At 40.0% G+C, this 26,155-nt stretch overlaps 1 protein-coding gene across 1 annotated transcript; it reads left to right on the top strand.

Moving 5' to 3' along the window:
* Nucleotides 1-7,344: 7,344 nt before the first annotated feature.
* On the top strand, nt 7,345-19,121 carry inhbaa (inhibin subunit beta Aa). The gene is made up of 2 exons (XM_036582512.1): nt 7,345-8,285; nt 17,048-19,121. The coding sequence occupies exons 1-2, from the start codon at nt 7,820-7,822 to the stop codon at nt 17,824-17,826; spliced, it is 1,245 nt and encodes a 414-aa protein (XP_036438405.1). The 5' UTR covers nt 7,345-7,819; the 3' UTR covers nt 17,827-19,121.
* The last annotated feature ends 7,034 nt before the right edge of the window (nt 19,122-26,155 follow it).

Genomic DNA, 26,155 nt, shown 5'->3' with positions numbered 1-26,155 from the left:
CATCTTTCATTTTAATTACAGCATGTCCTACAGTAATAAATAACAACATCATTATTTCAAAATGGGACAGTTACGTCTTTTTCTTGGATGCCTCGTTACTCCAGGGCGATTCCAATGTCCATTCCAATACCTAACAGGTTGACCAGTGTAAGCAGTTGCATATGTATTGAGCACAATTCATACTGCAGAAACTTCGGTTCCAAACCTCTACGTCCTACCTCAGTCGGAGCCGTACACAAAAACTTTAATACATAAACAGCCAGGAAACATTTACTAATAAAGATGATTCTCACCTGGGTGGGGCTGGTCCAACTTGTAATGTCGGCAAGCATGAGGGAAACCAGACACAGGTTAGACATGGTGCTACATTTCAAAACAGAGTGGGGCGGTGAGCATACAGTGTCTGTTCAGGTCAAGTGGGTCAAGGCATCCTTGAAAAATGAAACAAGTGAGTATTAACTCTTCAGGAAATATCAACAGGATCAAAAAACACACACTACTGTTATTTTTCTTGCTGTAGTGAACTGAACCACTGTTATAGCTCTTTAAATTTTCATCAAAACAGTTCTGATGATGGACTGATGTCCATCTCATTGGCTTTTCTCAAGTTTTAATGGTACAATGTTTTCACAATTTGCTTACACATAGCTGGTGGTCACATACTTCTCCGTGTGATTGTCCAGTGTTGTCCTGTACAGAAATAAACCCATTTGTTTTTGACCTGCTTGAACCCAGAGCATGTGGTCCAAAGCCCTGGGTTAAAGTACTTTGCAGAAATCACAGAATGCCCATTACTGATTTCCAGTCAAAACAGCCATTAAATACAATTTGTTGGTTTGCCTGGAGATATTTCAGACTAGATATAAAATAATCCACTTGGATGAGACACAAAACAGTCCTTAAAACTCTCATTTCTGAGAGAGAAGAGAAAATCAAGCTTCACTCTTGCTTCAGATCTGAAAAATCCATGTCCATCGTTCCACTGTGAGAAGAACTCTGAAAGGATGTGTAGCTGGAAGAAGCCATTTTATTAAGAAAAGGAAATAGGCACAAAAGAACATTTTCACTAGAACATCAAAACTGGACAGCTGAGATGTGGAGTAAGGTTTTATGAACTGAAGAGTCTAAATTTGATTGACATTGCTTGAAAACTGAAAGTGAATCTTCTGAAAAGAATGGAAGCTATAATAAAGGCAAAGTGTGGTCACATTAAATACTGAAAAACTGTGATATTCCACTTTGTTCTTCCTGTTAAATATGTTTTAGCTTTTGCCCCGATGCTGAAAAATGCCTAACTTGCTCATAACAGCTGTTTTGTCTGGAAATTAACTAAATGAAGGGTGGTCTCCGGCTTCTGCACAGGTCTGTGCAGATAGCACACATGTTCAGATGCTGAAACATGTCTGCAGCAGCCTTGATTCCCAGGTGATTGTGTCGTCACCAGTGAACTGGAATCGACCTTTCCTTATTAGGGAAGGAGGAGTATGTTTCATACACAAGTCAGTGGTTTTCTTTCAGGGCAGAGTTTCCTAACTCTGGCCCTGGAGGCCCATCTGCACTGCAGAGATTGTTTTCCTGCACCTGAGTCACATCATTAGCTAATGATTACGTTCTTCTTGAGCTGAAATTGTACAGTGCAGGTGGATCAGGACTGGATTTGGAAAACAATGTCCTAAAGTGTCAAATTTCTAGTAGACATCATCAGAAAGTCTATTCAAAAGATCACCTGTATCTTCCAAGTTGTTGTGAAGATGGTCCAAGATGTTGTGACAATGGTCCAGCAAGGCAGAACCTTAAGGCACTTCATTGCCTGTCTTCCTGAATAACTAGTAAACATAGCAAAGGTAAAATCATAATATGGGTAACCGCACACATTATGATTCCAAAACAAAAAAACATCCATTCACAAAACATTTTAGAAGTGAGAAAAAAAAATTAAACCAGATCCTTCTTTTATTTTCTATTAATTTCTTAATATACAAATGAATTAATTAATAGTATGGCCTGCTAATATAATGGAAAACTAAATTTTCCTTTTTTTTTAAATGCAAAAGTTTAATGCAGCATCTAAACATTGTTAAAGTTTCAAAACCATATATCCCATAATTTCCATGGGACTGAAACTAAGCTGTAAAAATAGCCAATTTTAAATTAATTGTTTTTATCTTCACAAAAACACATTTACACATATTCACCTATTCATACTCCAGCAGTTTAGCTCCAGTTTGCTGGACTGTTTCAGCCCTGGCTTTTTGAATGAGGCACAATACAGGGCAGCCAGACAGAATAGAGATCATTTATATATATCAGTCTTACCGGCACAGTTAAAAAAAACAGCCTCTTTAATTCTAAGGGATAAAGAGAGACTGGAAAATAGTAATGGAAAAATGAATTACGACTATTTTTGGTACATAAAACCACACAGATGTTACAACTGGACCTGAAGGGAAAAATATAAAATACAAGAAAAATGTAGGAAATGGGCTCTTTAAACTGAAAAATACATTTTACTATAAAATCAGTCATAAAGGATAAACAGAACTGAAAGACAAATGCTATCAGTATGAACTGCAGCCTTTCTAATGTCTCTCCTTTTGAAAATTCATGCCATTTTCTTTCTATTTTAATTCATCGCATGAATCTGAGTTGGCTCTGCCTAACCTTATGACCTGAAATGTTCCCTAAAGATCCTCCTTTGCAGCTCCACTACCTCACACACAGAGCAAGTGAGCTGTTGATTCCTGTTTCAGATCACATTCAGCTCCTGAAGACCTTCAGACTCTCTCCGCCCAGAAAAAAGAGAGCAGAGACAGGCGGTGTGAGCGAGGAAGAGGTCTGCTTCCTACAGAGCACTCCCATCTAGAGAAAGATTTGCTCGTTCATTCTCCATCTCTCTCGCACTTCCTCAAGGGGGTGAGAAATACCTCTTCCCTTCTTTTCCTCTGTTTAGTTTTAATGCCGTCTGGTCCGTGATAGAGAGAAACGGTGTAAACAGAGTGTCATTGGATGCTCATCCCACTCTCTGTAATGCGTCCCTGGATGCGAGGATGATGGGAGACGGTCATCCATCACCCGCCCCCGGTCCAGTTTACTCACAATCCTCCCTGAGTCAATCGGTCCCAAATCTGCTAGGCTGTGGTAGCTTTCACGTCATAGGACTAGATTTCAAAACTCATATTAAGCCTAAACTTGGATATAAGTTGTGAGGTTTGATTAAGTGTGGCTTGATTTTATTGTTTAATTGTGAATTGTGCAGTGGTTCATTCAGTTTAATTGCAATACACTGTGTAAGAATTATTATATTATATGTAAGTTTATTATCATATCTATTAATAATTAACTAATCTATTGATTATTTTGATCGTTAAATGGAACAATAACAAACCATACAGAGTTTTTTAAATGCTTTAATTGAAAAAGATAAACTAGTGTTATAATCATATAATTATGAACAAGCAACATTCACACATATATTGTTACATAATAGTGCTTAATGCAGAAAGCTGCATTTTATTAGTAGCTTTCTGATTTCTACAGCTGTAACAATGCTAACTTCTGCTATCTGCTTCTGTCTCTATGGGCTTTGCAATATTATGTTAACTATGTCCTTCACTACACTTTTGTTTCACTTATGGCAGCTCTAGCTTAGACATTAACATTGGAAGCTTTTATCACAATCAATTATCATATTCAAGTCTGTAACATTTTGCAAACAAACTCAGGATATGACTGGAGGAACTTGTTAGGCCCCTAGTCAGTCTAGACCTTGTTATCAAACCATGTGGAGTGATTGTATTATGGTTTCAGGCCTTTTTTACTTCACACAAAGGCAATTTGTTAACGCAAACACATGTGCAGTTGCCAGTAAGTAAGTCCTGCTGGTGTGGGTTCATACTCATGTTTTCCTCTTTTGAGTGCTAATACCTCCCCTTTTGGAGAATTTTCACCCTGCAATTTGTCGATAGCCAGAATACCCTGGTTAGCATTGCCAACGAATTTATGCGATTCACTGAGAAGGAAAAATCTAACCCCTTAAAATCCTAGGCTTATTACATACTGAGGCTTTTTAATCAGTAACTACAGTGCCTTCAATGCAAATTGGCTGTTGATTTCAGGCCTTTTACTTCATACATAGGCAATTTGTTAATGCAAACATATGTTTGCAGTTGTCAGTATGTTCTGCTGGTGTGGGTTCATACTTACGTACTTCCCAGGCTTATTATATATGAAGGCTTTTTGTTCGGATGTTCATGGCAGACAGGCATAGTGCAGTGCACCGTATCACTTAAAGCACTTGCGGCTGGCTGGATTACTGAACACACTAAAAAGGAAACTTGCCTCCACTGTTAGGTATGAACCAGAGACTATTCATTTTAACAGCCCTAACATAAACTCCACAGACTCCAAACAAAATAGACGCTTAGTGCCTCCGGAAAACATTCCCATCTTACCATTTCCACTTTTCACTTCCTCTGACTTTGTTTCAGTCTCAGCACACTCAGAAGGGTGCATGGTTTATAGAAGATAAAAGGTGAATGGTAACATAAATAGAGTCACTTTGGTATTTAAACTATTTCTCTTTTTTAGAATTCATGGGGCTTTGTGTGGTTTTGATTTGAATGACTTTGGCATGGGTTTATGGCAGCTAGATTGACCAATGACTTTGCTCTGTTAGACCAAAGAACATCAGACAACATTTTGGCAACATCGTTTTAATGTTTTATTGCGATCTTTCTGAGAACTGAAATTAATCAGTGGTTTCCCACTTGACTTTCAGCCATAAGCTACAGACCACTTCTGTTGTGAGACTACAAGATTTCATGATGTAGCTCAACCAAGAAACTTCGCTGATACAGTTATTGTGCTTATGTTCATTACTGTCCAAGAACAACTGTTTCCTTCACATAAGCTTTGGGCATATTTACTGGGATTTATGTTGGTGGTCCCATTAATGACTATACATAATGCTCTAGCATCTGACAGCATCAATGAAAATGCTGAGGAGGAAGCTGCATTATTTACGGTGTCAGGTGCATTAACATATGCAGTATGTGGAATGTTAGCGTAACCTATAATGTTAGGATAACCTAATGTTAGCATAACCTATAAGAATGGAAATTCCACCTTATAAGAATGTGAAGGAAGTATGGTTGCATCACAGTGCATCTACCATTCCCTTTTTCTGAGCATGTTTCTAATGCATTTCCATTTTAAAATACATAAAAACACATTTTCCTTCTAGTACCATAGGTATTCCATTACTAAAGACTGTCCCATAGTATTTTCAGAGCTTTGCTCACACTAATTATTGCACCAGATAGTGTTTGTAAAGCAGCTCCAAAAACATTAGCAAAGCCAACAGCTACATTTTACATGGGGTAGCCAAACCCCAGCAAACTCACCATAGTTGTTATTGTCCTACTTATACTTGTAGCTTTTCCTCAGCATAAATAAACCAAATTTATAAAAATAAAAAACCCAAAACAAAACAAACTGAATCGATTGTATAGTCCTCCTTCTCTAAGTCTGCCTGTAGCCACACCATGGAGCAGTCTGGCTCACCAGCCGCATTCCCCAATCAGGTGACCTGATTTAGCTTCTCCCCAATCTCCATTACACGGTCCCCTCAGGACCCCACAGCCTTACATTTATGTGAACTGAGCAGGTGTCGGCTTCACCTGTGACGTGTTTGGGAAAGCCAGAGCCAAGGCACTGATGCCAAAGGGCAGGAAAAGAGGAGGTGATCCAGAATTCCAGGGAGAGCCAAGAGAAAGAGAGGGGAGAAAAAAATGTGTGTGCAGAGACAAAGAGAGAGAGAAAGAGAGATACTTTCATATCATCTTTCTTATTCTGTCAGTGAGTTTTCACTCACACAAGGCTATTTCTTTGACTGTATGAAGCAAATTAACATCTGAGTCCAAGTATTTCAGTTTAGAGACACTAGTGCACTCTGTTAATGAGAGAACTTGCATGTGTGGTTTAACTGTGGAGCAGCAGACCACTGAAAAGACCAATAATTCATCGCAATGAACAAACTCTACCACAAGAGGGAGCAACCATCTACTACTGATAGAGGTTACTACATATGGCCAAAGTAGTCATCTCACTCATCTCATTTAGATTTTTTTTTCTTCAATGAATCCTTTGAGAAATAATCAGATGAATGAAGTGACAGTAGCTGACTGAATTCAACAGAACTCATTTCAAACTTGGTGGTGACATTACACATGAATTCATAAGAGATAAAACGTAAAAAGGGCATTTTCAAATTATTTTTAGCCTTCTGAGGGATCAAGTCATGTTTGTTTTTTATACATAGTCAGAGTTTAGACACTGACCACAATGAGCATCATCAGTGATAGAATAATCTGAATCAGACCTTTTATGGTGAGTAATCATTTATTAGACAGACCTTACTCGTCTTATTCGTTGAGGGTGTCTACATGACGTACTCCACGCTCTGACTCCTATGAACATGCTGACCTCACACATACGAATCGACAAACTTTCAGACACGCCGCCCCTCTCTTTCACTCAGCCTTTGATTACGTCACAACCTGCGGCTCGTAAGGGCAAAAAACCCAGACATCCATCTTTCACCAATTAAACAGGAAGTGAGCCTTCGGGGCACTTTCTAGAGGCTCTGCACAGAGCATGTGTGCGCAGCACGCGCAGTGTGTGTGCGTGGTGGAGAACACGGGTCGGCTTTTCTCAGTAAGAGGAATTGTAATTTGGGAAGTGGAGCCGATGAATTTCCATCAGAAATGATTTTATACAATTACAGCTGCCCAGAAGTGACCAATATGTACTGGGGTGTTTATTTCACGTGACACCCATGACCACTGTGGCGAATGTCTAGCCTAGAAGAACTCTCTTGAGCATTACCACTACCATAAAGTATTTTTGCTGACTGCTTTAATACATCATCAGCTGTAAGAGTTTCCAATAAAAAAGAGGGCTTTTGAATCACTTGGTATTTTTTTGCCAATGTTTATTATAAACAAGTTATTTAAACAAAAAAAAAACTCAAGTGGATGACTCAACGAGTGGATCTATGAATGTGAAAGCAGAGGCTGTCTGATCTGACAGCATTATGACTCGTAAGAGCTCCTTAATAAATTATGTGTCACGTCTTTACAAATGTCTATACGTGGAGTCCAAGCCCCCAGGGAACTGGGTGGGTGTGGGGGGGGGGTTATTCCGCCCTACAAATAGAATGAATACCAAAAAAAAGATACAAGGAAAGCGGAGAAAGAGGGAGGGAGATAGGGCAGGAGAGAGAGAGGGGGTGGAAGAAGGGGAGGGAGGGAACAAGTATAATTACAGACAGAAAGTAGAGTCAGAGTGAGGAGAGAGACAGAAAGTAGAGGCAGAGTGAGGAGAGAGAGAGATACAGCGAGAGAGAGAGTGAGAGAGCCCAACCCACTTCTACAAAACCATTCAACACTGCATAGTGAGCAGTCCCAGACCTCTCGTGAGCACGCTGCTTCCCCAGGGCTCCTCCAGAAGCTGCCTGCCTTTCCCATACAAACTTCCCAAGGACCCAGAACGAGAGACTCAGAGAGAGAAAGAGAGAGAACCACTACAAGTCAAACAACTGGCAGAACTATTCATCCTCTTCAGTCAGCACCTCTCTTCACAACAGCTCAACAAGGATTACCTCTTTTCTTCTTTTTTTTTTCTAGTTCAGATCTATTTTTTGTTTTTTATTTCCTTCAGACTGAGCACATCCACAGGTAGAAGACAGATTTTCAGTTGCTGGAGAGAGAGCCTTCTGACCAAGGAACTTTTCAAAACTTCATTTTTTTTTTCTTTTTTCATGCTGGTCAGCCAGACTGTCCGGCTAGTCTACATCACTCCTCCAGAGTCTGCTGCCCGTTCTCCGAGGATGACACTCCTGCCAGCCCTTAGCGGGGCACTGCTGCTCCTGGCTCACTGTTGCTCCATCAGTGCCATGGCTACCTCGGGCTCCCTGCCGTCCGACTGCCCGTCCTGCGCCCTGTCCCGGCTGCGGCGGGGTGGCCCAGATGCGCTAGTGGAGGAAGCGGAGGCGCAGCAGGACGTGGTGGAGGCGGTGAAGAGGCACATCCTCAGCATGCTGCACCTGCAAGCTCGGCCCAACATCACTCATCCGGTGCCCCGTGCCGCCCTGCTCAATGCCATCCGCAAGGTGCACGTGGGCCGCGTGGCCCAGGATGGCAGCGTCCTGATCGATGACGAGCCTCACAGCCGCCAGGAGGCAGAGAGCGCCGAGCAGACCGAAATCATCACCTTCGCTGAATCTGGTGAGTCCCAGTCTGAATTTGTGACAGATCGAAGACTTTGACAGAACTAAACAGGTGGACTTGTGTTAGCATCTTGAACTCAAAGAACTTGTCAGTTGTAGCTACATAGTCAGTTGTAACTACATAGTCATTATTAAGCTTTAACATTAACAACTTAATAATAAGTCTAGAGTCTAAAGGGTTAATAAAGTTACTGGTATCTAGTTTAAAATTCAAGGAACCATGGCTTTCTAGCTCCATCTCCTACTGCCATAATTTACATAATAATTCTATAGTAATTACTAGATAGTAAGCCTTAAGATTAAAAACTGGGAAATAAGCTTGGACTTTAAGGGGTTAACAAAACTGTGAGGCTTGTCCTGCTGTGCCAACTTCTTCAAAGTGCTGTAATTCCTTCCAAACTTTTTAGGAGAGGAAGGGATGGGGGTAGTGTGGCCACTGACTTTCATTGCACCTGGGAGGGAAAAGAGTTTAGGGAAAACCTGTTGCCTCAGCTGAAAGCTGGAAAAAAATGACCAGGACTGTAGCATTCTTATCCCCCATTTATATCCCCCTCTCCTCTTTCTCGAGCTTTCCATAAACCTCCTGCTGCTTTAGAGAATCGCTGATTATCTGTGAAACCCCCCGAGGCTTCCAGCCATAAACTGCTGTGTGAAGCTCTATGAGGGTTATAGAGCAGCATTTACCCCAAGACTGACAGACAGCCTTCATAAAGCAGATAGGGAGCTGATTGAGTATTGTCAGTTGCAGCGAGCGCTGTTCAAAGGTGCTGTCAAAGTCATGATGCGAGAGAAGACGGGGCTCCTCTCTGAGTCATACAGCAGAACAAGGTGAAAGACTGACATATAGTAATGCACTAGCAGTGATGTGCCAAAGCACTCAGCAGATGTATCCATCCTGAACAGCAGACAGCAGAGCTATTTGACTGCTTTTTCGGGTTCAAATGAAGTATGGACTTTAGAAATACATTGAGACACAAAGCAAAGAACCAACGGAAAAGTTAACCAGATGCAGGAGCTGACGTAAGAACAGGGCAAATAACAAACACTCGAACACAGTCCTCAAGTTTGTTCATCTTAGCTGAGGGTTTAAATGAATGGGGGGCTCTTCAGGGGTCCTTGAACCACTTAAGCACCACACTAAAGCTGGAAAGATGCTTTAGGAGACCCCTGAAAGCTATTACAGTTACTAGAAAATTAAGAGTAGAGGGTTTTGGACTGGAATTTGACTGCAGCCTATAATTAAACTTGGGCCTGATAATCTACAGTCTAGAATGTAAATGTAGCTGTGGACAAATCTTGTGTATTTTAAACTGCTGTGAGTGTAAATGTCTTTAGGAAAAAAAAGAGCTCAGATCCTGCAGAAACAACCCACTGCTCTTCATACCAGATCAGTTACATTTAGCTTATTTCTTTCTTCACGATTTTCCACTCAAATCTGAAACTCTTTTCTAAAATTCCTATTGTAGTCACCCTTTTCGCAGTTACACCTGACAGTTGTAGAGCATAAATTACACAACCTAGAGTGACAACAACAGAATTGTCTACTTTGTTAATATTAAACAAAACTTTTGTATATTATGTGCACAAAACATGTGGTACAATTTTTTCACTAGACATGCTTATTGCTGTGCATGTTGTTCTCAGAAATGACCACCAGGGGGAAATGCCTTGGAGAACATCTTCTGAAATAACATCAGTATTCATAGAAGGCAGGAGTTTATCAACAAAGCAGTTTATCCTTCATACGAACGATATCATTATGCCTGTTGGAGTCCTAGATAGGACGAGAAACGGAGTAAACACGCTTGCCTCACATTTCATCTTGCACTTGATACTGTGTACAACTGCAGTTAAGTAGTTGACACTAAATTACAGGTTGCTTGTGGCAGCATCCTCTTCGCATAGGTGCTGAATTGGGCACACGCACACGCTAGAGATGTCATTTTTTTTTGGTTTAGTTTAGTCAGTATCTACTGTTTATAATGCTGGATGTCAAGACAGCAGTAATTACACTTACATTGATTTGCATTCCGAGTCATAATATCCAAAGGTGTTGCATGCACACGTGCACAGGCAATAGAGCGCACTTAATGAACACAGTGACTGATATTGTACCTGAGTGCTCATTTGCGTGTCTGTTGTTACCCAGTGATTTTGACACACTGTTCATATCACTAAATGGAATACATTAATTTCTGCCTTCCACGACAGGCTAATTGCCGATGCTAAACTCACAGTGACGATTAACTTGAAACATGAAGCTCTAATTCTAATACACGTCACAAAGTTGTTCGCTCAGTTGCTCAGTTTCACTGCATGAGTCTGTTATGATCGCAGATTCCTGGTAATTTAAGGTCAAACATGACCTTGATGAGGCTATCGGTATCCAGAGACAAGTATTTTACGTGCAAGGACAGCAGGGACTTCAGTGTGCTTACATTATTGTGAAACAAATGTGCTTTTAGAACACTTGTGTTTATAATACTGAGGGGTTCCATGAAATATTTCATATATTTGTTGAACCGCATCTCATTTCTCACAGCTAAATTACAATCAGTTTGAATTTAAATCTTTGAAGTGGTTCAGTTAGTGAGTTTGTGTGTCAGCATGAGCACAAATAACAGCTCAGTTGTAGTCGTACGTACTATTAGGTGGGGAGGTGGGGTAATGTAATTTTACCACAGGATGTCTAATGCTTAGGACTATTTTGCATGGGATTAGAAATCTTTGTAATAATTATAGAACTGTGGGTGTCCACTCAATTTACACTTGGCCATTACATAAAAAAGGTCCATTGGCTGCTTGCAAATAGAAAACTTGTCTGAACATTTAACTGTTATTCCATTTATACTAGCCTAGTTGTTGTACGTAATGTCATTTACACTGTCACAGGCTTAGGAATGTAGAGCCAGCAGTCAATGTTGCCACATAAAATCACTTTTTGTCTGTCATTTTACGTTTTAATGTTCAAGTTGTATGCTTGAGGTAGATTTGGGCCATATGAATGCGAGTTAGTGCATCCATACTTCAGGAAAAATGAAAAAAATGTATATATTGTACAGACATGGCAATTCGCACTGGACTCATAGCCTATAAACTGGGGCTCTTTCCACAATTCCTTTTATAGTAGGTAAAAACCTCTGGAATCTGCAGATGTAGACTAGACTAAATTCATTAAGTAACAAAGATAAAAAAACTACATTATCCCACTTTCCCATGCAAAACTAATCCCAATCTTAATTCTTTAGACACTGTAGGAATTCACTAATTTGTAAACAGCACTAAATACTGAGAACTTCACCAGATCTTCCAGAACATACACATCTTAGGAATGCACTCTTGTTCCTTGACATTGTCACTGTGGCGGTCAAGCCTTGTCTCACTGCCAGAGGTCAAAGAAATAAAATAATACGTTCCACAGTGGTTGGCCAGAGACCTTCTGAAAGTCTCCAACACAGTGATCTTTCATGTTGAACGTCAACTGCTGCCAGGCATGTGCACACACACTGATAGAGAGAGAGAGACAACTTTGGTTTATAGAGGCTATTCTGGTCCTGTGTGAAACTCATGCCAGGCAGCTAACAATCTGTAAGCCAGTCGGTTGTTCCAAGACCCTGTCTGCTGAAACAGTAAAAGGAGAAGATGTGGCAAAGTCAGACCCCTATAAATATTTTCCCATATCTTTGGGGATGGTGAGATTAAAAATAAAACAAGGGATGGCTTGGGAACTTGTGTGTGAAGCTGTGGCTCAGGCAGAGTAAAAAAGACAAGTCTAGAAGTGTTCCCAAGATTGCTTACTACTGCACACTAGACCACAGTCAAACCATCCGCCAGCCCCAAATCATGTCACTGGCCTGCGTGTACCCACCATTTGGGCTGTGCTTGCGTTGATTAGACATGCTTGCCACATCTTTGAGACTTGACATGTTGTGAAACGTTTACTTGACCAACACATCTCTGCTGTTCCTCTTTTCCCGAGTCTACTTCGTCATTGAGACCTTCCGTGTTATGATGTATACCTAAAAATCCTGCACTCCAGGAATCCACAGCTATGACAGTAAGCATTTCAAAAACTTCCCTATTAGTGCTTCTCCAGAATCTCTAAGATGGTGATTTCCCTGTAGTAAAGAGAAGATAACGTGTTTTGGAACTGAAATCATTTCCCCTGAAAAGGAATGACAAGAATCTGTCTCAAAGTCAGCCGAGCAGGACCTAAATCGGTCATTTCGGTGCTCCACGTTGGGGATTTCAGACCCCTGCCACAAGCCAAGCTTTACATTCCAGTCAATAAATAGTCAGAGCCCCTTCTCTCCAAAACCAAAAACAAGTCATTCCAAATACTAGTTCTAGGAACCTCCCCAGTGGGTAGTTTAGTGTTCCCATGTTTCTGGGTTCACCTTACCTGATAACCAGAAAGCACTAAATTGCACAGTGTAGGGTTTTCAAATACTATGGCTGAGGACTCAGTGCTAATCAGCAGGAAATTTCTTACTATTTGCCACTTTTCCATTTCCCAACTTTTGAAACAGTAGTACATCCCAATAACAGATTGTATTTTACAGCTTGTTTGAACTCAAAGACAGAAGCTTAGTCACCTATTTCTGTGCTTACATGGAAGCTGTGATGCAGCAGCTCCGGCTCAGACTATTCCACCGCCCCGCCTTGGTAACTCTGACAGCAGATGCATCATACAAACCTGTTCACACTAGTATGCTATAGCTTGCAGATGCTGCCTTGAGAGCCTTAGACTCAGGAAAGGAGCACGCGGGACTACAGACTAATTCTGAAACGGATACAATCATTGAGATTGAAACGATTGCAATGAGTCATAGCTAAATTGGAGCTTTCCATCCTATGGACCTTATCTGTTTCTTAGCCTAAACGTTGAGCTCCAGTGTAATCCAAGTCAAATTACATTATATTGGTCTGTCACATTAACCTCTGATGGTGCAACAGATTGTCCCGCATCATTCTCAAAGGGGATTTCCATGTCATTTAACATGACTACATGGCTCTAGGAGAACCTTGAACCAAAGTAGAATGGGTCAGTAGTTACCTTCTGGTGTGCCTTCATTATTGTCTGGCCTGTGGACCCTGAGCCTAGCATTGGAGAGGGATGACCATTCTGTAGCGGACAAAGGGGCTGAGAGCATGGAGAGGTAGAACGTTAGCATTTCTTCTGCCTTCAGGTAGGACCAAGACGTGAGGTGAGGGAGGCAGGCAGGATCTTGAGTTGATGAGGTACATCTTGGGGTCAAAAAAGTTTTTGCAGTTGCACTTTATTCCTGCAAAGGCATCAACTGACCTGCTACAGCTTTACTGCAGAACTGAATGGAGAAGAATCAGTTCAGTTCTGGGATCAGTAGTAGAATCTCCAAGTGTTTGACTGGCAGCATCTATTTGGTAGCAGAGCAATTTGCAAGTTTTATTTTTACTTTTTAAAAGAAATTTCTTCAGAGATTCATCAGTTTTTCCCTGCATGAAAGTTAGTGGTTATGCAAGGGACTTTCATTCAATGGTAGTTCCTTGTTTTGGATTTGGCATTCTGATATTAGTGCACTCATACCAGAATTGTTTAGTCTGTGAAACTCATCCTTAGAGTTGACATGGCCATGTTTGAAATACGCAATGCTGGTACTGCAGTCGAGGAAGTCAACTTGCCCACAGCCTCCCGTCGTTAAGGGAGGCGGTCTAATATCCGCTGCGTTTTATAGCTCACTTCAGCTCGCAGTGGGTGAAGGCAGAAAATAGGTCAAGTATCTCATTTATGAAGGGGTACTTGAAGTGCAATCCATGCGCAATGATATCTGCACACAAAGTCTTTTATGTCAAGGCTACTCGGTCTGTTTCTTTTAAAGTTGTGCTATCCTCCGCAAGATCTCAGATGTGTAGAGTTGATAGCAAGCTTACACCTTAACAGGACACATTAGTGTCAAAGCATTTGTCACTGGTGAGTTAACGCATTCCTCCACCGGTTCTATAAGCCAGCCCTGTGAGCACCAATCTCTTTAAAATGACCAAGCCAAGTTTGCTCACGGGCTACAACTGTTGCCTTTAATCAGTACTGTCAACAAATTAGCCAAAGACAAATCACATTTCCTCATTACAATCATCCTCAAGAGGAGTATAAACAAATACCATCCACATATAGGCGTGTTCAAACAATCTCTCCTTCAACTTTTCTTTCTCAGTATTTGGCCACAGAAAATTTGTCCTTTCAGGCTTTGAGCATCAGGGTATTACGAGCTATACAATATGACAGGAGGCCAACAAGAAGATCAAAGCGGGTGATCTCCCTTTAGGTAAACTAGATAGAGATGTGGGATTAGAGAACACATTAACCGAAGCAGTGTTTAAAGAGGAGTTGAGCCCCCCGCCCCACGACCACCACCTCCAAGCCTCTTTAAGGTCCCAGGTGATTCTATACTGTTCCCTCCTCCCTGTTTGAAGACATGGAAGGGTGGGCGGGGGGAGAAGAGGAATGTGTAAATGTTATTTTCCATCTTTGTGTGGGGGACAGCTGTGCAAACTACACTCTCGTGGTTACACTGGTGTTTATTGTTGAGGGATTATTGTACGGCTCTGTAGTCTTTCACCTCTCTCTCTCTCTCTCTCTCTCTCTCTTTCTCTCTCGCTCTCTCTCTTCAAATGTATTGAGAAGCATGTGGAGCAAGGGAGCTTCCATACGCTCTCCTTCTCAGTGGGGTGGGTGGTGGTTCTCCCTGTAGACTGGAGCCCTTGCTGGGGAAGAGCCGGAGCTGAGTTTACTCAGCTTAGCCAATGCTAGCGATGCCCCATTCTTTTGCGGGCCGCAGATTAAAAAGGAAACAATGCGTTGGCCAAAGCTAGAAAAGCCCATTATTTTTAGACTCCGTTCATGAAGCTCTTCTGTGTTTGGACAGATGGGACTCAGGATGTGTAAACACATACTCATACACAAACACACACGCACACACACGCACACACTCACACGCACACACTCACACACACACACACACACACACAGATAGACTGACATCATCACAATGTTATTATGCTGTAATCTTATAAATATGCAGCACTATGAGATGGCTAAATTCTAAAAATGTCATCTAGAATTTATGGAAGTACAGCATTCACAACAAGAAAATGTGTATTTATCCCTAAAGGACATTTCACAGCCAGACAAAATGCTAAACCCACTCTTTGTGATCAAAGTATTTTGGACTGAGATAAAACAGGTTTACTTGATTTCTGGGGTCTACAAGGTTATAACAGGTCTTTTCTAATTCAGCGATGCTAAACACAGAAACAATGCCATACAGTTCACTGTAATAATAATAATAATAATAATAATAATAATAATAATATGGCTTATAGCACCGTTCTCTGTTTAATAAACTATTTATTAAACTCTAGTTACTATCAGAATAGAGCTTTTCTCAATATAATGTAATAAATATTTTTGTTACCTTAAAATGTTTTCCTCAACTTTCTGTATTTTCAGCCAACTTTCTAAAAATGAGCTTTTTTTAATCCTGTGTTTTGACAAACATCCTGATATCTGGAAATACAGTCATATGCAAAAGTTTGGGCACACAAACTTTTGTTCAAATTATGTTTTGTTGATTTACTAAGTTCACAGTAATGATGGTCTTTTCGAAAGAGGATTTCTTGTGATGGGACTAAAAAGCTGGTGTAGCAGAATTATGAAGAATCCCATATTACAAACACCTGTCAACATGTCTCATTGTGAGCTCACAGCACTACCTATTTGATGAGGTGTCCATTTACAAGCGACTGTGGAAGAGTCAACGACAGAAACACAGTCAGTCACATCATCCAGTGACAACTTTAAGGGCTTTACAAAAGTCCTTTTTGTGAAGATTTGCCTCAGTAAATGGAGGAGGATTAGTTTAAAAGTTGGGAAATGATCTGTGATCTGAGACTTTCCAGAGGCCTCGCCTGCGTCTGTAAAGTGCAGTGGATCAAAGCCAGAGGGAGACTCCTTTTCTGATCCAAGGAGACAGCGAGTCACTGAAAACATGGCACGTTACGGCCTGCAGCTGGACACTCTGTGCTGTGTGTTGTCACGGCCGTTGTGCGTTACTGTACTTGCAGAAGTGTTCGCCGCAGGCCAGCAGGCTCTTAATAGATCATTTGGCCGGCAACCAGCAGAGGTGATGCCTAGGGGCTTGTGCAACTGATCGTTTAACTCTCACTAATCTCAATTTCAAGGCGTACAGGAAGAGCAGAGTTAAGTGGGAGGGACAGTGTGTGTGTGTGTGTGTGTGTGTGTGTTTGTGTGTGTACGAGTGCCAGAAATGAGTTCACAGTTCAGAAGTGTTCATCTTAAAAACTGCCTTTCACACACTGAGAAAAAGTGATGGCTTGCTATTTCAAAAAGAGCTTTAATTCGAAAAGCAGCACATATTAATAACAGCCATGACCAAACTTCTGTTTCACACTTCTTAAGGAATAACTCATTGCATTGTAGTCCATGTAGTTACATAGTAATAAACCTTAGGATGTAGTAATCCTGGGGTTAAAAAGCTTGTTGTTGCTGAAATCCTGGCAAGCTGGTCAGTCTTTAACGATGGGCGCACTACAAAGCTCAAATGTTCTACTGATGTTACCACTCCCAACCACTGACTTCTCTGATGTGGTTAGCTCAAAGTTCATCCATAGAGTCATCCAGACAACCTCCTGCATCAAAATAACTCATTTACCTAATGACTTGTTTTTTCTAAACCCCTCCCTGCTCTTCTTTTCTTTTCTCAGGTGAGGCCCCAGGCCTGATAAACTTCCTCATCTCCAAGGAGGGGGACGAGATGTCTTTGGTGGAGCAGGCCAATGTGTGGCTCTTCCTGCGGCTTCCGAAGGGCAACCGCACTCGGACCAATGTCACCATCCGGCTCCTGCTGCAGCTGCCAGGATCAGGAGAGAAGCTTGTGGCTGAAAAAGCTGTGGACACACGACGCAGCGGCTGGCACACCTTCCCCGTGGCGGCCAGTGTGCAGTCCCTGCTGGAGCAAGGTGGCAGCAGCGCCCTGAGGCTGCGCGTCTCCTGTCCGCTGTGTGCTGATGCCCGGGCCACACCCATCCTGGTGGGCCCAGGGGGCGGAGAGCGGGAGCAGTCTCACCGGCCCTTCCTGATGGCTGTGGTGCGCAAAGTGGAGGAGCAGGGCCCCAGGCGGCGCCGCAAGAGGGGCCTGGAGTGTGACGGCAAGGTGCGCGTTTGCTGCAAAAGGCAGTTCTATGTCAACTTCAAGGACATTGGCTGGAACGACTGGATCATCGCACCGCCCGGCTACCACGCCAACTACTGCGAGGGCGAGTGCCCGAGTCACATCGCCAGCATCACTGGAACGTCGCTTTCCTTCCACTCCACCGTCATCAACCACTACCGCATGCGCGGCTACAGCCCGTTCACCAACATCAAGTCGTGCTGCGTGCCAACCCGCCTCCGTGCCATGTCCATGCTCTACTACAATGAAGAGCAGAAGATCGTCAAGAAGGACATCCAGAACATGATCGTGGAAGAGTGTGGCTGCTCATAAGGTGGCCAGAAGAGAAATGAATGAGAGCAGAGAGGGAGAGATGGAGCGACGAAAGGGAAAGGTGGGAGGGCAAGGGCAAGAACTTGCCCCCTGACAGCAAGGAAATGGACAAAAAAAGAAAAAAAGGAGCGAGGTGGAGGGTAGAGAGAAAGAGAACAGCTGTCCCTGCTATCTCCATCTCTCTATCGCACTCAGTCGCAAGACAGACTCTCATGCAACAGCAGGCCTCTCTCTCGACATGGCCGCCGATTACGCTCGGCCTTCCTGTGGGTGTCTGTAACTTGGAGCAGTTTCTGTGGCACTTTCAGAAAAGAAAAGAGAAAAAAAAAGAAAACATAATATATTTTTGTTACAATGCCAGGGGCAAGATGATATTTATGAGAGTGAGAATGCAGAGCAGTCCCTCTCTGAACATGCCCTGCATAAAGAGAGACCACGATGATGAGGTGCCTGAAAAAAAAACCCCAGAAAATCTCAAACTATGCAACTTGTCAAGTATTAAGATTTATTTTTCATCGTGTTGTTTTGTTTATTTGCTATTTACTTTTACAACTTAAAAAAGAGGAAGTTGACTTTTTTGTACTTTTTTGAACGTATGTTTGATGTTGTGTGTTTGTGCGTGTATGTTTGTGTGTGTGTGTCGTGTGTTGAGAGATACTTGAAAGAAGTTTGACGGGCTGCTGGAACCAAACATTTCTGTTTATTATTATTATTATTATTGTTATTATTATTCTAATTATTATGACTTGTATTGTTAATATTATTATTTTTATTATTATTGTTATTATTATGTTTCCTTTCCTCCTCTTTTTTTGTTATCTTAAAAAAGAGACATTACGAACGTTTACAGTTTGCACTATGCCAACGTTTTTGATCAGCCTAGCCACATATACAAATGGTATTTAGCGAAAGACGAGAAGCACTTCCGAATGGGACGAAACCTTTTAGCTTAAGTTGGACGAGGTGAACAGAAGTGAGAGAGAAGGGTTAGGACAGGCAGGTGGAGTGGACAAGAAAATTAGTAAGACAGGACCAAGTGCACACATGCATTGTGTAGTGTTTTTTTTTTTAACACCAAAGACTTTATGCTTCAAGTGTTTTAAAACATATTAGGCTCATTTAGAACAATGACTCATGAAGACGTCCTGGTCAACCTGACTAGATGCCCTGTATGACTCTGTCTCCATTCCATACTAGTTCACTATGTGTGCTTTTTTGCACTGCTGCACTCTTGATATGTGTGTAGCCATCTAAATGGTAAATACAGCACTTAAGCCAACAATGTAGAGTTTTTTTTTTTGTTTTGAAAGTGATTGTGCAGCATTGACATATATATATATATATATATATATATATATATATATATATATATATATATATATATATATATATGAGATTGGGAGATTAATCTCTACATTACTTAGAAAATATTTCACCAAATATTGGAGGGACCCTGTACGATCCAAACAATGCCACAATTTTGTTTTACAGATGTTAATTTGTTCTGGCAACTGTTTCTTTGTGCAACGTCAAAGAGCGAAGCAATCCTAGAAAACAAACGAAAAAAAAAAGCTTAAAAAATCTGAGTTACAGTTTGAACTCTCGGGATATATGTGAATGCATAAAAAAATTATAGTGAGATACATAAATAAGTACGTAAAAAGAGAAAAAAAAAGTCGAATCCAGAAAAAAATGCATAAAAAAGGAAAATATGTTGTATATGTTTGTTTTCTTTTCCTTCATCAAGACAAAAAATGAATCGACACTGAAAGAAGTGGACTAAGGATAAAAAAATTATATATTTTTTATTCTGTATATATGGAAATCAAGATACCAATATGTTGCGTTGCTTTGTTGTACAAATCGAAAAATGTGCTTGTGGGTTTTTTAATCTAATTTATTTTACAGTATTTTTGTTCCATTTTTTTGCTTCACCATTAAAATTAAAAAGATGTACACTAAACCAGATGTCTGAGAACTGTGTTGTTCTGTGATTTTGGTTGGGAGCAATTTGGTGGAAAAAATAATACCATGATGCTAAAGATGTTGCCACACTAAAGGGATGTTATGCATGCTCAGTTCACTTCAGCGTAGTCTTCCTTGAGCTGTACCACATCGGAAACCCACAAATCCAAAATATCAGAGTAAATAACGGTTCTTTAATCTTTTTGCATGCGCCACACGCAAACAAGCAGTTTTTCAACTGCCGTACTCCAACTAAAACTAATGGAAGCCAATGGAAACTACTCGTCTCTGATTTCTTCCATTGCTCTGGCTGTTTAAAACAAACACAAAGTTCCTTTCAACAAGGGATTCAATAGTTTCTTCACTATAACAACACAAAGTAGCCCAGCCCAATGATTATGACTGGTTTAATGCCAGAGTAATAGAACCCCACCATTCATAAGTAAGCACAATTTTGCAACAAAAGTGATCAAGTGATCAAGCCATAGAGAGCAGGTGTTCAGAATATGGTTGAAACTGGTAAATAAAATGGTATTAAAAGTTATAGATTGTAACTTTAAAGGAACTCATCAGTTAGGGAAGCCTCTCACACACATGAAATGGGAACTTCACCCTCTCCATAATAAAAATAGCCTCTGTGCCCACTTAGGAAATGGCCTTAAACCACGTACGAGGTGGTGAGAGTAAAAACAGGATGACAGCATGTTAAATTGGCGTGATTATCCACACACAAAACCAGATGATGACTATATTAAGAAAACGTTGCATGCAGAGTGAAGTCGTAGTGGTTTTAGAGGCTGTGAACCAGTCGTCCAGTCCTGCAGCTCCTGCATAAACCATGCTGGCACATGAACAAATGAGCTATGTCCTGTTTGGGACCATAACAACACACATTTCTCAACTGTGCAGAAAAAATAACTAGGACATAACATTTATGTTTACTAAGTGCATACAAACAATAGTGATCTGTGCAGGCACTAAACTGAAGCCCAAACTCCACCCGTAAACTTTGAGACTCAATCCAATCAGGAAAACTGCTACTGCTAAATTTGAAACCTGAACCTGACCAGAAGCCACTTGTATGCACTAACAGAGATGGACGATTTTAACTACACTGTCAGAAAAAGGTTCTGTCCAGGTACATCTTTCGTTCCTCAAGGTACGACTGTGGAAATGACCCCTCAGAAGTACAACAGTGGTTCTAAGGTCCAACTGTGCACCTTAAACAAGTTTTTCACAGGAGGAAGACATGTATTTGTACCTTCTCATAACCTAATATTTTATATCAGAACAGTAAATTAAGAAGACAGGGTGACTGGAGTCAACACAGCTTAAAAGTATAACTACAACAGATTGTAGTACAATTTTGTTCCAGAAATAAAGGTACTGAAGACGTACGCTTGAGTCTACCACCACAGTGATAAGAGGGGTAACACCCCAGGCACATACACTCTCAGAAAAAAAGGTACAAAACTGTCACCTCTTATCACCTCAAGGGTACATCTCAGTACCTTTAGTCAGGGAACATAACTGTACCATAATCCATTGAAATTATATTTTCTAAGTTGTATTGACTCCACACACCCCGTCTCATCTCCAGGCTTTTTATTTTATTGTTCTGTTTTGAAACATTAGGTTATAGAAAGGTACAAATATGTACTTTTCACCTGGAAAAACCTAGATGAATGAAAAATGTACCTGCACAGAACCTTTATTACTAACAGTGTATATGCTTACAAATACTGGCAATGGACAGATGTTTCAACTTCACTTGGTCTTGTAAACCAATTATGACATCAATTTCACACATTTTGCATTGGCACTGACAGATATGAACAACTAAAATATCAGACCTCAGTGTCAGCCCACAGTTCCCATATCAGTTCATTGATTACCAAAGACATAGTTTTACATTGGTTTGCTTTGCTTCAACTGATTTACAGAACATGTTCTAAATGAAAAACTCTTCACACTTATTTGAAAGCTGAGCTTTTGCTGCAGTCAACACATTCTTAATTGACTTAAGCGTGAGGAAGTCAGGGAAAACAGGACTGGCTGGCACAGCGGTTGGTGGGCACAATGCTAACATCTGGGTCAGTAAAGGGAGCTCTCACAAAATTGTAACATGATAATGCCTTCTTGATCAACATACATTCATTTTTTAATTTTTTAATTTTTTTTTATAAACATAGAAGCAGAAATATATACACAAGTATATAAATAAATTTAATAAATACATTTTAGGTCATAGCAATGCTATATTTTGACATTTTGATACATAATTTTTAAAGCCAAGAATAAGTAATGCTAGCTAGCATGAAGTAAATACAGAGAGTTGTGTCCTTATGCAGGTGTGGTTTGTTGGCACATTGATTTTGGATTGGTCAGCACATATCAGCCTGACAAAGTGTTGGGCTATTGTCACATATATTATTTTATACTATAAGCTGCACACATGCTAAATAGCACAGTAACTAACACAACTGGAATGCAATACTATTTTATATTACTGTTTATATGAAATTTATATTACATTTGTAACAAGTCTGCTACTGTTCAGGCCAAGGTTAATTGTTACTGTTATTTTTTATGTTATTTAAAATGTTATTTGGTTGACATTGAATGTTTATTTTTGTGGTTTTAAATAAAAGTTATGGTTACTTCTATTATTTGCTTCATTCTTTTAACTCATAGCCTTTTAATGTTGTGCCAACCATCCTCATATCATGTGCCAAGCAGCCCCATGTTGGGGTTGCAGTACAAGACTAGTGAGCTTTTTATCTGATGTAATGACCAGGCCATTATGATTCAACAGTGAAGATCTTTAGCTTTCTTTTTATTTCAGTGAAATTTACATAGGTATACATCTTCAAACAGGCACAAATCTACTATCTATCTATATAAAATCACTTTTTAAACAATAAACCCAAAGCTGAGCCGAACCCGATGGAGTACTCGCCTGAATGCGAATAGCTTTTAGAGGCATTAAACTCCTCATACGTCTGGTTCCTATCACCACCACTGTGAACAATTCTGACTTGGTAAGTTTCTCTAGAACAGAACATTTTACACTAAACCACTCTAAATTACTTTGTTTACATCTTACCCATTTTGTTATGCAGTATTTTTGAAAAATTGATGGAATTCCCCTTCAATAAGTTTTCATATTCAATAACTTTCACATATTCATATATGTGTTCCTGAAAACAAAATGTTACCATCTACATTTGTTCAGCAGATTCATGGTCCTGTCATATAAATAAAAATCAATGAAATACACAAGTTTGGCTGAAAATAAACTCAAGTCTGAGCCAAACCCAATGGAATACGTGCAAAACTGGCCTGAACACGGCCCAATACAATATTATGTTGGGCCCTGTCGGGCTCTGGTCGGATAGCAGACCTCTGACACACACACACACACACACACACACACACATGGAACCGTATGTTCTCTAAAATAAAATAAAAAAGTGCCCAGCTTAAGATGGCATAAGGCGCTGTTTCAAAGTGCCCGTTTAAAAATAGAGCTGTCTTAAGCTAATGACAGGGGGGACACCGAAATAGCTGACAGATGATAATACTCCAGTAGCAGGCGATCAAAGGCCGAGGCAAACCGCAGTCAGGAGTTCCCTTTGAGGAGGAAGGCTCTGTAGAGGCGGCAAGCCACAGAATGGTCATTCATTTGAAGTATACACTCATTCCTCTTACTGTAAATCTTCTCAGCTTACCAAAGGTTACAGTAACAGTTTGTGAGAAAACCTTCTTTCATTAGCTTTGACAGTTCTTGCTCTGGAAGTTTTCCCTCCATGGTTTACTAAGCTCTTCTTCTTTGTTAGATGCTTCTATTCTAAAATAGTTTATTCACTATGCATTATGCTTTATTCTTTATGACCTATATTAATGCATCATTTGAGGTCTGTTATGTCTGTTATGTTATATTAGAGTTAACGTTTAACGTTTAGAGTTAACGTTAATGTTTAGAGCTAATAAGAGGCAGTGATATTTCACAATGTGCTTAATATTCTAAAGTTATTGTCATCACTAATTAGAGGCTAAAAAAGTGCAAGGTTTCATTAAGTTAATTTGCATCACAAATTCAATACCGATTTATGGTATTTTAGTTGCTCAGAAAGAATAAACACTTCACTGATATATCAGCATTTGTTTCATAAGAGTTCATTGTCTAAAACAGCACTTTAGGACATCCTGAAGTATTAGTGACTTATTAAACTCTAATTAGATCTAAAATAGAACTCAAAAATTGCAATACACTTGAGTTACCTAGAACCTGTGGGAATCAATGGCTGCAATTATACACCAATACAATGTGAATTTAGATGATTATTAATGCACAGTAGTTTGCATAACAAGTGTTTATTGTGCATTATTGCAACTAATAATGCGATTAGTAGTGTTTTTCCTACAAGACCTTTAACTGTATACTAATGCAGATCAATGCTTAATGATTTAGGGCTTTACCGAACAAAGAATAAGACCTTAAAGGAGAATTCCACTGCTTTTCAAAAATCTCCATATAATTCAATCCCTGACATATACACAAATTAATTCACAGTGTTTTGATATGAAATGGCTCATTATAGAGAAACTTACACACTCAGATAATTCTGAAAAATAAGTTTTTGTTGCTTACTATTTTGCCTTACAATGTACCTCTTTGCCAGGAATAAGCTAAATTGTTATCCAGTACTATTGAAAACAGCGTCCCAGACATCAGCCAGATTATTAATAACTCTTTTATCTAATAACTTTCTGTGATGGAGCTTTTAGAGGCATTAAACTCCTCAGATGTCTGGTTTCTATCACCACCACTGTGAACAATTCTGACTCAGTAAGTTTCTCAGTGTATTTCACACCAAACCACTCTGAATGACTTGGTTTACATCTTACCCATTTAATTATGCAGAAATGTTTAAAAAAAGTAGCGGAATTCCCTTTTAATAAACCTTCAATATGTGTTCCTTAAAACACAGTGTTACCATCTACATTTGTTCAGCAGGTTCATGGTCCTTTCATTTAAATAAAAATCAGTGAAATATACTAGTTTGGCCTGATTAATACTGACAAAAATGACAAGCCACTGTACCAGTGAGCATCTTAATAATCTGGAAGATTCTTAGGTGGAAGAAGCAGTGGTTGTGTGTTTGAACGTGAGGGGGTGGGGTGGCGACTGTGTGTGTTGTGAATTGAGATGTTGGTTGCATAAGCTGTTGTTTGAACTCCTCAAGGCAAAAAGAAGATTAGTGATCTCCCCAGTGCTCTGTAAACAAACAAAATGTCTCTGAATGCTGTTAACTGTATTTACACAGTAAGGGTGTAATGGATTTTAGATGGGAAACGTGGCTATATCAAGCCTTTGCACACGTTAAAAGTCCAGTTACATAATTCTCAGTGATAATCAATTAAAGGAGGTTTGTAATATCTGCATAATTAAATGGCTGTTAAGTAAACAAAGTCATTCAGAGTGCTTTGATATGAAATGGTTTGTTATAGTGAAACTTACCAAATCAGAATTGTTCACATTGGTGGTGGCAGGAAACAGACATCTGAAGAGTTTAATGCTTCACAGAAGATCATTACAGAAATGAATGCGCCAGCTGTTGTCTGAGCCTTTTTTTTTAGGATCGTTTTGAAATAAAGTTTTTTTTTTAACACATCAAAATAATTCATAAGGAAAAGTTATTTTTTCACATTTACTATTTTTTATCATTTTTACCAATCAACACTACATATATAAACTCAAAAGACGTGTAGATTAACTGGTGGTTTTGTGTGATAAATAAAATGATTATATTTGCATCATAGACATCGCGACCCCTGGTTCCTATCACCACCACTACAATTATCCATTTCACATTAAAACCCGTCTGAATGACTTTATTTTTATTGAATTATACAAACAATTAATAAATGACTGAATCATGCAGAGGCTCCTGCTCCGTGACCCAGAAAGATAAGCAGCTTAGAAGATGTGTGTGTGTCTGTGTGTGTGTGTCTGTGTCTGTGTGTGTGTGTGAATCATGCAGAAATTTCGAAATGCTGGTGGAATTCCCCTTTAAGTCACCGGTATGCATTTAGCAGTTGCTCCTGGGAGAAGCTACTTATTGAGAACCTTTATTGATATGGAAATAACAAATACACTGTTGTATCAGACATTCATTCATAAAGGAATTCTATTCTGCTTTTGGCTTCTTTTTCAACTACAGGAACACAGCACAAGTAGCTTTGAAATTCAGTCAGCGTTGCAGATCTCAGAGCAAATCTCTTCCACCTCTGATGAGCGATTAAGAAAACAAAATTATGATGAAACAGCCTGCTTTAAATGGGTTAGATGAAATCTTAA

Source organism: Colossoma macropomum, unplaced genomic scaffold, assembly GCF_904425465.1.
Source record: "Colossoma macropomum unplaced genomic scaffold, Colossoma_macropomum, whole genome shotgun sequence".
Lineage (NCBI taxonomy): Eukaryota > Metazoa > Chordata > Actinopteri > Characiformes > Serrasalmidae > Colossoma > Colossoma macropomum.
This window is presented reverse-complemented; position numbering and strand designations above follow the sequence as displayed.

Coding starts and splice junctions, on each gene's coding strand:
- inhbaa (XM_036582512.1), top strand. CDS start 7,820: ATGCTGGTCAGCCAGACTGTCCGGCTAGTCTACATCACTCCTCCAGAG. Junction 8,286..17,047: donor CATCACCTTCGCTGAATCTG/GTGAGTCCCAGT, acceptor TTCTTTTCTCAG/GTGAGGCCCCAGGCCTGATA.